This window comes from Typopeltis vanoorti, chromosome 3 (assembly GCF_054136105.1).
Source record: "Typopeltis vanoorti isolate ZY-2024b chromosome 3, IOZ_Tvanoo_1.0, whole genome shotgun sequence".
Taxonomy (NCBI): Eukaryota; Metazoa; Arthropoda; class Arachnida; order Uropygi; family Thelyphonidae; genus Typopeltis; species Typopeltis vanoorti.
The window spans coordinates 38066792-38078981 of record NC_143551.1 but is presented as its reverse complement, the minus strand read 5'-3'; the positions used below and the strand labels follow the sequence as shown (position 1 = coordinate 38078981).

General features: G+C 38.5%; 1 protein-coding gene across 2 annotated transcripts in view; it reads left to right on the top strand.

Moving 5' to 3' along the window:
- Positions 1-12190, top strand: part of LOC150108059 (cystathionine gamma-lyase-like) — a 228190-nt gene that overhangs the window by 120697 nt on the left and 95303 nt on the right. For both annotated transcript variants that reach the window (XM_090415555.1, XM_090415556.1), the window contains exon 6: positions 3784-3841. In XM_090415555.1, coding sequence (XP_090271681.1) covers positions 3784-3841 — 58 coding nt within the window. The remainder of the gene's footprint in view (positions 1-3783; positions 3842-12190) is intronic.

Below are 12190 nucleotides of genomic sequence, written 5' to 3'. Positions count from 1 at the left end.
TGCGCACTCAGGAACTAACACAAAGCAAATGAGGAAGAAAGCAAGAAACTAATATTGTTCCTAAAGTCCTAATGGTGCCCTCTTGCGGGCTAATTTGGTAGTCTTGGCAGTTGGGCTGAAGTTCTCATAATGAAAGTCTCCCAAATTTGGGGTAGTTTCATGCACCCAAATTTGTTGAGGTTAGGAACGTTTTTTAGAGCTGCTGAAGATTCTTTGAATAATCTTTCGTATTTAAACTTGCTGCGATGAATTATTTTTGTTTTCTTCCAACGAATTTTATGGTGGGTATCTAAGGCATGATCTGCCAGCCCAGAGCGGCTGTACTGGTGAAACCGGATGTAGTCTTGGTGTTCTGAAATCCTGATATTTGTTGTTCTGCCTGTTTGGGCAAAGTAGGACAATTTGCAGCTGCAAGGGACCTGGTATACACCAGGTAGGTCTAGGGGAAGTGGTTGGGCTTTGGTAGAGCGGATAAGGGATGCCAACTTTTTATATGGTCTGTAACAGGAAGTAAGGTCATATTTTTTGAGGATATTGGTTATTTTCTCAGAGGTGCCTTGGATGTAGGGGATGGTGATAGACTTGGTGTAATCTTTATTGTGGAGGGGGGGAGGGGGGTTGTGGTTTACAGGTTTTAGTATTTTTTGGATTTTTTTGGGGTTATAGCCATTGGCTAAGAAAGTGTTGAGGATGTGGTTTAGTTCAATAGTCAGGGTCTTGTCATCTGAGCAGATTAATTTTGCCCTGTTATATAGTGTTTTTATCACCCCATATTGTTGTGAGGGGGGGGGATTGCTGGTGAATGTATCTGCCAGTGTGGGTGGGTTTTCTGTAAACAGAGAAAACCAAAGATTCATCAAGCTGGCGGGTGATTAAAGTGTCTAGGAAGGGGAGGGTGTTGTTTTCCTCTTTTTCTAAGGTGAACTGGACTCTGGGGTGTTGGTTGTTTAAGTGTGTTAGGAAGGAGTGGAGTGTGTCTGAGCCATGTGGCCAAATAGCAAACACATCATCCACATAACGAAGCGAAATAGTGGGTTTTTGTGGGGCAGAGTTTAAGGCTTTCTCTTCAAATGTCTCCATAAAGAAATTGGCCAAGGGTGGGGAAAGTGGTGAACCCATGGCTGTCCCCTCTATCTGATTGTAGAACTTTCCTTGCCAAACGAAATAGCCTGAGTTCATTGTGAACTGAAATAGGGCTGAGATATCGGGAGGAAACTTGGCTTGGATGAGCTCAAGGGTTTCTTTGAGTGGGACATTAGTGAATAGGGAGGAGACGTCAAAACTGACCATTATGTCAGTGTGTTGGAGTGTGAGGTTTTCTATACTGGCTTTAAAGTGGGCTGAGTTTTTTATGTGTGATGGCATGTTGCCAGTGTAGTGTGTGAGCGTTTTGGCTAAATGTTTGGCTAATTTATATGTGGGGGAATCAATGCCATCCACTATGGGATGCAATGGCACATTTTGTTTATGTATTTTTGGGAGTCCATATAATCGGGGGGGGGGGGGTCTAGAGTTATAAGGTTTAAGTTTTTTGGTGACTTCCACAGGCCAAGAAGTGACTTTCTTAAGGAGTCTGTGGATAGTTCTAATCTGAGAGCTGGTCGGATTATATTCAATGGGGAGGTAAGTAGTACGGTCTAGTACTAAAGAATTTAGCTTACCTTTGTACTCTTTTTGATTGAGTACCACAGTGGCGCTTCCCTTATCATCTTTGGTGATTACTGTTTTTTTGTTGTTTTTCAATTCTTGTAGGGCTGTATATTCGTTTTTGGATAAGTTGGATTTTGGAGGTTTGGCTTTAGTGAGAACACCGACTACATCCAGTCTTACGTTGTTGGCGATATGGTTAGGCAGGTTGCGAATTCCACGCTCTATTTGGATCATGATTTCTTCAGCAGGTATCCTTTTAGGAGCTAGGGCGAAATTGTGACCACGTGAAAGTGCAGTGAGTGCTTCAGGCTTTAAAACTGCCGACGAGAGGTTGACTACAGTGTTGAGTGGTGGCTGGGGTTTGGAAGTAGAAGTCTTTGTCAGGTTTTCGTATTTTTTCACGTGCTGACTACGTATTTTTTCGAATTCCTTTCTTGCCGATGCGCATGAGATGTCATGAAGTATAGACCATAGTTGGTCTATACTTCATGATACTTTGTGTTAGTTCCTGAGTGCACATACCATATCTTTATGTTCCTGAAGATGGCAATGTGACGTTGCCGAAATATAGAAGTTATTCATTAAAGTTACCTTTAATTAATATACTTTATATGCGTTGTTAATTCCGTAAACTAATTACCAGTTATGTCTAACCAACATATAAGTCTTGCTACTAGAATCTTTATCAACTTAAGCAGCATTTCCCCTAAACTTCAACTCCTTCTCTGTTTCCCCTTCCCATTCTCTAGTCCCATTAGTTTCTTGAAGAGCATTCCCATCAGTTTAATACATATCTTTAATAATTTCATACCATTATTTTTTAGTGCATAGATATGACATGATGTAAAAATTCACAAGAGGACCTAAAATAGACTGTCTGAATGGGCTAGTCTATTTTAGGTCCTCTTGCAAAGATGGGATGCAGATTATAGGATTGGTAGGGATATTTTAGAGGAGGTGGAGGAGATGAAAGATCTTGGGTTGAAGGTGGATAGCAACTTGAAAATTCATGGACATTTTGCTAAAATTGTGAGGACAATAGAGTGGATTATGGAAATGATGCTGAGAACACTGATGTATAGAAGTAAGGATGTTTTGATTCCATTGTACAAGCTTTGATCAGGCCACATGTGGATTACTTTGCACAGATTTGGTTGTCAGGTTTTCAAAAAGTCGATGAGATGTTGGAGAGGGTTCAGAGACGATTGATTAAGTTGGTTTCTGGTCTCTGGAATGTAGAATATGAGGACAAATTGAGAGAATGCAAATTATAGAGACTAGTGGATAGAAGAAAGATGGGAAGACATGATCTAGACGTATAAGTTGGTAAGGAATAATTACCAGATTAATGTGAATGAGATTTTTCATAGAATATCTGGAGATGGGAGAATGAGAAGCCATCCCTGGAAGCTTTATAAAGTGGGTGTGAGCAAGGGGCTGAGGAGTAGATTTTTTGCATGGAGAGTGGTGGGTGATTGGAATGCTTTGCCCGAGAGTGTGGTGAGTGCAGGCAGTGAATGCATTTAAGTCAAGATACGATGAGCTGTGCATGTGAGAGTGGGACCTCCCACGATGAATCTCTTGACTCCATGGAGGTCTCTTAATAATAATAATAGCAAATCCATACAGCTAGAATTAGCAGGCTGACCTCCAGGGAGTCTAAGGACTCATCTAGGGAAGGCACCTACTCTTCGACTCTGTCTCCACCACTCAAATCCACCAACTACAATGAACCGCAGCTATACCAATGCCATCTACCACCACTAGTATTTTCACCGACAAACATCCATGCCCACAGCGGGATTCGAACTCACAACCTTTTGTTTGGAGATCAGATATGCTAACCACTCGGCCAACAGGGCTGAATTCAATATCCTAAATATAAAGTTCACTAAATATAAAACATTTATTTAATAATTTAAATATTTATTTAAATAAATATTCAGGATATTGAATTAAACCCAACAAATCAAAATCAGATCAAAATATAGATAAAAGTCTGAATTTGTTGAGTGTTTTTTAATATTTCATCATAACAATTGCCTTCTAAAATTAAATATTTTAAAATATTCAAATATAATAATAACAAAGGAAAAATAAAAACAAATGTCTTTTTTTTAAATTTCCAAATAGCAACCATTGCTATTAGGAGCACATGTTGTAATGCATTCTCTTTCTAAATATATGAATGGTGAGTATAGTTTAAATATTTGTATGTATTCATTTGCATTTGCAAAATGAACATATACACCGGTGTCCAAAAGATAAGGATAATAAGATAAGGATAACATACTAATAAATTATATTACACAAAAAATCTGTTATAAATTTCATACTTAAATTGCAATATGTTTTTGGCAAAAGTTACAAATTTCCTAAAGATGTAGGAATTAATGTACAGTGCTTACAGAAAACTATACAGAGAGACATTTCAGTGTGAAATATGTCCACCCTAAATGCAATGCAGTTCTCACAACATCATAATATCCTTAGTACCAAGTGATTCAGAAGTTCTTGAGGCAAACTGGCCTGCTCCTCCTTCAGAGCAAGGATAAGGTCTTGTTTGTTTTATAGAGGGGAATTTTGATCTGCAATATATCTCCCTCTTGCATCCCAAACCTGTTTCTGTGGGGTTGAGATCTGGGGAGCATGCTGACCACTCAATTCAATGTGGTGTGGCATTGTCATCGATAAAAATGAATTCTTCATTTGCAGCACCATAGAACAATCGAACATGACATTGAAGAACTTAATTACAATATCGTTTACCAGTCATAGTCCCTGTTTCCAGCACTTGTAGCTCAGTGCATCCATTAAGCATAATGCTTCCCCACACCATGACCCCAGCACTGCCATATCTATCCCTTTCAAGAACATTCTTGTGATTGTAAGCGGACCACTTGTACACCAGATCAAATATCATCTGGAATCAGAGAAAAGACTAAAATGACTCTCATCTGTAAAGAGTACATTAGTCCATTGGTGTCTTGTCTAATTTTTATGGATACAGCACCACTGTTTTCAGTGGTGCTGTATCCATAAAAATTAGACACCACTTAGACAAGAAAACAGGCTCTACAATGAGTTGTGGATAAAGAGACGCAGACTACAGGCCTTCGGACATATAGGCCTACCTGACACAGACATCTTGCCACAGTCTGTTGAGATATTTGCATACCAGTACTTGAATTTAGCCAACTTGCAAGCTAACTTGCCATGGTGCATCGATTATGTTTCGCTGTTATAATCAAAATCTGTCTTCATGCTCTGTGGCAGAGTGATGGCAACTTCTTAGCAAATGCCTGAAACACATTCTATTGGTTTGAAATGCTGTCCAGAGTCTGGATACAATGCTATGTGAGATGCCAAACTCTCTGGTAATATCAGTAATTCTGCAACCTTCTTCTAGCTTTCCAATAATTCTTCCTCCACATGAAATCATCTAGATGATGTCTCTGACATACTAGACATCTAGAAAGTTACAACTTTCTTCCTTCAAACACAATTCTCTTATTGCAGCCTCCTTGCCTTTTATCCTGTTGAGTGTACCATGTGACTCGTTTGTGTGTGATTTGAAAATTTGAATGTGTACCCACTTTCTATTTGAAATCATCAGTTATACAAATTGCCACAAATTGATTCATCTGAATTTGCAGTTGTAATTATTAAGTTTTGGACACCAGTGTATATTACCAGCATATTAATTTATATTAATTATTTTAATTATCACTTATAATTGATATGTATTCCATTTGTAAAATAAAGACAATAATGTTAATAATAATGCTCAGGCATTCTTAATTCTAAATTTATTTTTCATTTAACTAAATGTGAAAATATCTATATCCAGGTAGTAATTCAGATTTCAAAGGTTAGGAGAAGGAATATAATTGGATTCCAGCAGTTCTTGTTTTTTCAGAATTTATTTCTCCAAAGGATAGTCAAAACATCAGTTTCTAAGTTATCCATTTTCATCTTTTAAAGTGTAGTTCTCATATATTGATGGGAAGTAAAGAGAAAGGTTGGTAAATTCAAAGACTAATGATGGAAGCAGTACAAAAGGGATAGCAACGTAGGTATGATTTATAGGTCTTCACATGGAATGTTATGTTTTGTATGATAATGAAACAAGTAAAACTGAGGAAGAAGAAATAAAACTGACAAGCCAACTTAGAGCAGTACCATGGCATAAGAATTTATAGGAAAAAGATTTTAGAGTTCATGTGAGTTGGTCAAGGACTGTTTAAAGAAAACAGTATCAGACTGGATACCCAAAATCAGGAGGATAAATCAGGTAAGAGTTAGATGAGTATCATTATTAAGCAGGAATTGCAAAAAAGAAAAAAAAAATGGAGGGTAGCTCATGAGCTGTACAAAACAGAAGCAAGAAGAAGAGTTATGAGTATCTGTATGGTAAGGAAGACTAAAGCAAATTAAGAGAGAAAAATTATGTGTCAAGTAAAAGGGAAAATGACTACAGAAGGATGGCTTTTACAAGCACTCATAGCAAGAAGGTAACAGAAGCAAATAAAATAGTTGAGTTACTGAATGATTATATTAGAAGAATTATTATTATTATTATTATTATCCCAAGACCCCATGGAGTCAAAGACTCATCTAGGAAGAACTTTTGTCATATACATAGCTCATCACACTGCACTTTAAACACACTCGATTTCTCTGCAGATACCACACTCTCAGACAAGGTATTCCAATCATTCACGACTCTGCATGCAAAAAACCTACTTCTCACTCCCCTGCTCACACCCTCCTTATACAGCTTCCAGGGATGACCTCTGGTTCTCCCTGATCTTTTTGTAAAACCTCTCCAACATTGATCCTATAACAACCCCTTACTAACTTGTAGGTCTCTATCATATCACCCCTCTTCCTCCTATCCACTACTCTGTAAATTGCATCTTCTCAACTTTTCCTCATATTTAACATTCCAGAGAACAGAAACTACGTTAGCCAGTCACCTCTGGACCCTTTCCAACATCTCTTTGTCCTTTTGAAAACCAGGTGACCAAATTTGGGCACAGTAGTCCATGTGTGGCCTAATCAAAGCCTTATACAATGGAACAAGAATCTCCATACTTCTACAAGTCAGTGTCATAATGAACCATCCAGGTGGAGATACTATAGTGTAAGATGTAACATTGACTGATGTGAGAATAGATGTAGGTGAAATGAAGATGCTTACAATACTGCAGACCCATAAGGCAAATATGGCAATGGGATTAGATGGGATATAATACTATGTATTTTATTATTATTATTATTTTGTGACACCTCACCTTCAACTGAAAAAATCCATATAAAGATTCCTCCTACAATACAACTCTCTGTTTCCACCAACATCAAACCTCTACTACATCATCAACACCATCTATTGCCCACCACCACCACAACATAAACTCAAGTTTCTGGGAGGAAAAACCCTGCTGCCTTCCATAGTAGGTTTTTTTTTTTTAAAAAAAAAATCCTCTGTATGAGATTAGGCTAACTCACCTTCAATTAAAAAAATCCAGATAAAGATTCCTCCTGTCACGACGAGAATCCAACCTAGGATTTTTTCAATCAAAGGGCTCAATGTACCATCATTCTTCCAATTGCGCTATGAAGGCTGTAAGTATTTGTCAATTTTATGAGCATGTGCAAGGAATTGACACCTCTTCTGACCAAGCTGTTTGTCAGCTTAATTTAAGCTAGTTTTGGGAAGTTGCACTTCCCAGTTCCACTACTGGGAAGGAGGCACTGAGACAGAGGTGTTAAATTGTAGGCTAATCAGTATATCAGATGTGGTGTGGTGTGATGGTAGTTAAGGTATTGGAGCAGTTTGTAAAAGGCAGAATTCAAGACTAGGTGGACAGCAGGCATGGGTTTTTTGAAGGATAGGTCTTATCTTACCTTATTAATTTGCTCACTTTTTTATAATGAAGTGACAGTCACTGTCACTTCATTATAAAAAAAGATAAAGATAAAGTTAACAGTTGAGTTGGGTAAAGGAAATACCACACAGTGATGCTACTGGACTTTACTAAAGTATTACAGAATACCACATTGTTACCTAAACTGGAGCAAATGGTCCTATATATGAGGCTGATGATTTGACTAAGAGTATGGCTGATAGACGTAGAACTTATATTGGAGGATTGAATCTAGGAGAAGGCATGCAAATATTTGACATATCCACAGGCCATTCTAATAAATTAATGTCATTTTCTCCATATGTCCATAAATTTCTTGACTTTTTTTTTAGGAATAGAGTGGAACCAGGAGGACTTGTTAAATCTATTTCATTCCATGTTTTTTTTTTTTTTTTTTTTTTTTTGTGGAATCATGTATGCACTTTTTTTTTATATTACAAGTTTTCATTATTTAGTTATTTCATTTTATTTATTCATATCTAGGCATCATGTACTTAAATGTTCTGTTTGTAATTGTTCGTACTTTTTCTTATAGTTATACTCCCTAATACTTATTTAGCGTTTATTTTTTTACACTAATTAGCAACACTATTTTGAATAATGGCAGCAGCAGCAGCAGTTAAAATTTCAAATGGCATATCACCAAGTCCCCCCCTCCCCATTTAAGGACTCCATTTTGCACGATATCATACAGGATTTTGTAGCATGTGGGACTTGCAGAATGTATGTGTCCCTGCAGTTGTATATGTAGCAGGAGAGAGAGGAGGAAAACGTATATGCGTTTTCCTCCTTCTCTCAAAATGCAGGCAGTGGGAGGAAGTTGGTGATTTAGAAATGACCATAACTGATCTCGTTGAGTCAGAGATGGAGATTCTCCACGTAGAGAGAGAGATGACTGGTATGATAGAGGGCGAAAGAAGTATGAATAAAATAATAAGAGTGGGGAGTATGGAAAGGTTGAATGATTCTGAAGTTTTAGGAGATGGCCTCAATTGGGAGGATGAATGAAAAACAAGAGGCTGACTTACAAAGAGAGATAGATGAGCTGAAAGAGCAGGTGGAATGTCTGGGGGAATGAGATGGGAAGTGTGAAAGATGAGATTAGGCAAATGGAAGAGACGAATGCAAGGCGAATTAGAGGAGGAGTGAGAGACAGAGAGTTATGGGAATGAGAGAAGAGGAGAGAATAGGAACAATAATAGAGGAGAGGGAATGAGAGAGAGTTATGAGAATGGTAGAAGAAGAGAAAATAGGAACAGTATAAGAGAGGGAATGTGAGAGAGTTATGGGAGTGATAGAAGAGGAGAGAATGGGAACAGTAGAAGAGAGGGAATGAGAGACAGTTGTATGAATGATAGAAGAGGTGAGAATGGGATAAGTGGAAGAGAGTGAATGAGTGTCAGATATAGGGATGATAGAAGAGGAAAGAATGGAAACAGCAGGAGAGAGGGAATGAGAGGAATGCAAGGGAGCACAGGGACTAGGGATAGAGTGATGTCAGGAAGGCAGGTAAGTAGGGAAGCACAGAGAGAAAGTGTTACGGGAGAGAGTGTGAGGGATGCATGTGAGCAATCGAGGAATAGGGTGGTAAGAGGTGTAATATATGGGGACTCAATGATCCATAGTGTTCAAGATAGGATGTGTGAGGAGTGTTTGTCAGGAGGGACGATAGAAAGTGTGGCTATGGCAATTAAGAGAGGTGAAAGTGTGGATGAGATGATTGTGATGGTAGGAACAAATGACTTGAGTGGTAATGTAAGTAGGGCAGCGAGAGATATGAGATTCTTGCTTGAGAGAGGAAGATGCATGTAGCAATAAGGGAATGGAATTTCTTGAATTCTTGAGGGACAAATGTCTTGGGCAACATGTAACAGAGGGAACAAGAGTTTTGGATTTGGTTATAGCATCAGAAGTGTTGATAATAACTGAGATGACATCTCACCCACCAGTTGGAGAGAGTGACCATATGGTTTTGACTTCGAAAATGAATAGACATGCAGGAGTATCAAAGAGATGGGAATGTATGTGGAATTATAAAGCAGGTGATTATAATAGTCTTAGACGTCAACTTGGAGAATTTTTTTTTAGGAGGAATTGGAAGGCCAGGATATCATTAGTGCTTGGGATGGGAAATTGTGAAGGAATATTTGTTAGTAGCAATGGTAAGCTGTATTCCACGAGTGAAGAAGAGGACACAATTTGGAGGAAAGTGGATGACAAACAATATTAAACAGGAATTGCATGCGAAAAAGAGGCTATGGAAGAGATATAAGGAGACAGGTGAAGAGAAGATGCATGAAGAATATAAGACACATGCCAGAAGAGTGACTAGTATGGTAAGGAAGGCGAAACTAGAATATGAGAAAAGATTAGCCTTTAGATCCAAGGAAAATCCTAGGGAATTTTTTAGATATGTGGCCAGTAGGAGGAGAAATGACTGTGGAAGAATGACATTGTAGGATAAAAATGGGACCAGAGTGACTGATGCAGAGGACATAGTGGAATTGTTCAATGAACACTTTATTGGAGTATTTCATCTTGCAGGAATCAATTTGAATATGCAGGAGGAGGGCCTGTTCCAAATACTGAGTACTCTGGATGTCAGTAAAGCTGTGGGACTGGATGGTATTTCACCACGAGTTTTGAGAGAATGTGCTAGGGAATGACAGTGCCTTTGATCTGGCTTTTCAATGAAAGTCTGGCTGCTGGAAAGGTGCCCATGGAATGGAAGGAAGGTAAGATAGTACCATTGCATAAGGGCGGTAGCAGACTGGAAGTGTCTAATTATAGACCAGTTTGTGTGTCATCAGTAGTTAGTAAGATCTTGGAGAAAGTAGTGAGGGACCATATACAACATTGGGCAGATGAGGGTAATGTTATCTGTGAGAGTCAACATGGATTTGTGAAGGGCGCTCTTGTTTTAGCAATATGCTGGCCTTTTATGATAAAGTTACAAGAGCATTAGATGAGGGAAAGGCATATACTGCAATTTTCCTAGACTTAGCAAAGGCATTTGACAGGGTGCCACATGATAAGCAGATATTCAAGTTGCAGCACATGGGTCTGGATGTCAGTTTGATCAACTGGATTCAGGATTGGCTGTCCGATTATTATCAGAGAGCTGTGTATGGTGGAGCAATATCAAAGAGGCAGAAGGTTACAAGTGGGGTTCCACAGGGCTCAGTACTTGGACCTATATTGTTTAATCTTCATATCAGTGACATTGTTAGTGAATTGCAAGGGGATATTCAGTTGTTTGCATATGATTTGAAGCTGGTAAGGGTAATTAGTAATAGTGCATATGTGGTAGCCCAGCAAGAGGATTTGAATAAGCTAGATAGACGAGTAAATGAATTGGGGGTCTCAGTTTATTGCAGCAAAATGTAAGACTTGAGGTTTGGGACACATCGATGGGATGCTGCATACTCTATGGGAGGAGTTAAACTGGAGGAAGTAGGGGAGACAAGAGATCTGGGGTTCATGATTGATAGAAACCTGAAATTTAGGGGTCATATTGCAAAGGTAGTGAAGGTAACACAGAGGATTGCTGCAATAATGAGAAGGACACTGACCTGCAGAGATAAAAGTTATCATTCCGTTGTATAAGACTCTGATCAGACAACACTTAGACTATTGTTCTCAGATCTGGTCCCCAAGATTTGAATGGGATAAATTAACTTTGGAAAGGGTACAAAGGCAGATAACAAAGATGGCGTCAGGACTGTACAATGTTAGTTACGAGGATCGGCTGAGGGAGTGTGGACTGCAGAGTTTGGTGGATAGAAGAAGGAGAGGTGATATGATTCAGACTTTTAAACTGTTGAGAGGTGGTTACAGGGTTGACACTGGGGAGTTCTTTTGCTTGGTTGAGCAGTGGGAAGGAGTCATGACAAGGGATGGCCCCTTGTCATGACTGTGAGAAAGGGGGGGGGTGAGGAGTGGTTTCTTTGCATGGAGGGTGGTTGAACCATGGAATCCATTACCTGATAGAGTGGTGAGAGCGAGAACGGTCAATGCGTTTAAGGAGTTGTATGATAGACTTTGTGTTTCCTAGGAGGGACCTCCCTCAATGAGTCTTGATAGACTTGTGTTTCTTAGAAAGGTTCTCCCATGATGAGTCTTTTGACTCCATGGAGGACTGAATAATAATAATAATTAACATTTGACCTCCATGAAGTCAGAGACTCATCATGTTTTTTTTTTTTCCAAAAAAAAAAGGAAATGCAGTTTTTATGTAGGTACACTTTTTGTGAAATAACAAAATAACTTTATATATTTTAGCTATAGAATTATTTCTGGTTAGCAATCGTTATGGTATCTTTCTTGCTGTTCATAATATAAGTTAATTTTTAACATGGGATAGGTGACACAAAAGCATCAAAAGGAACTGAAGTTTTTTCAAAGGAATTTCAGAGAGGCAAACTATTCAGCACTCGGAAAAATATTTACGTCATAATAACTTTAAACAAGTTCCGCTTTCCTCAATAAACTCATAAGGCTTTAATTCAGAAAGCTGTTAAGTACTTCAAATGTAATAAAGCAACAGACTTCTCATATTTCGGAATTGTTATGTAACAATAGCATTGACTAACAAGAGATTTAAAGTTCCA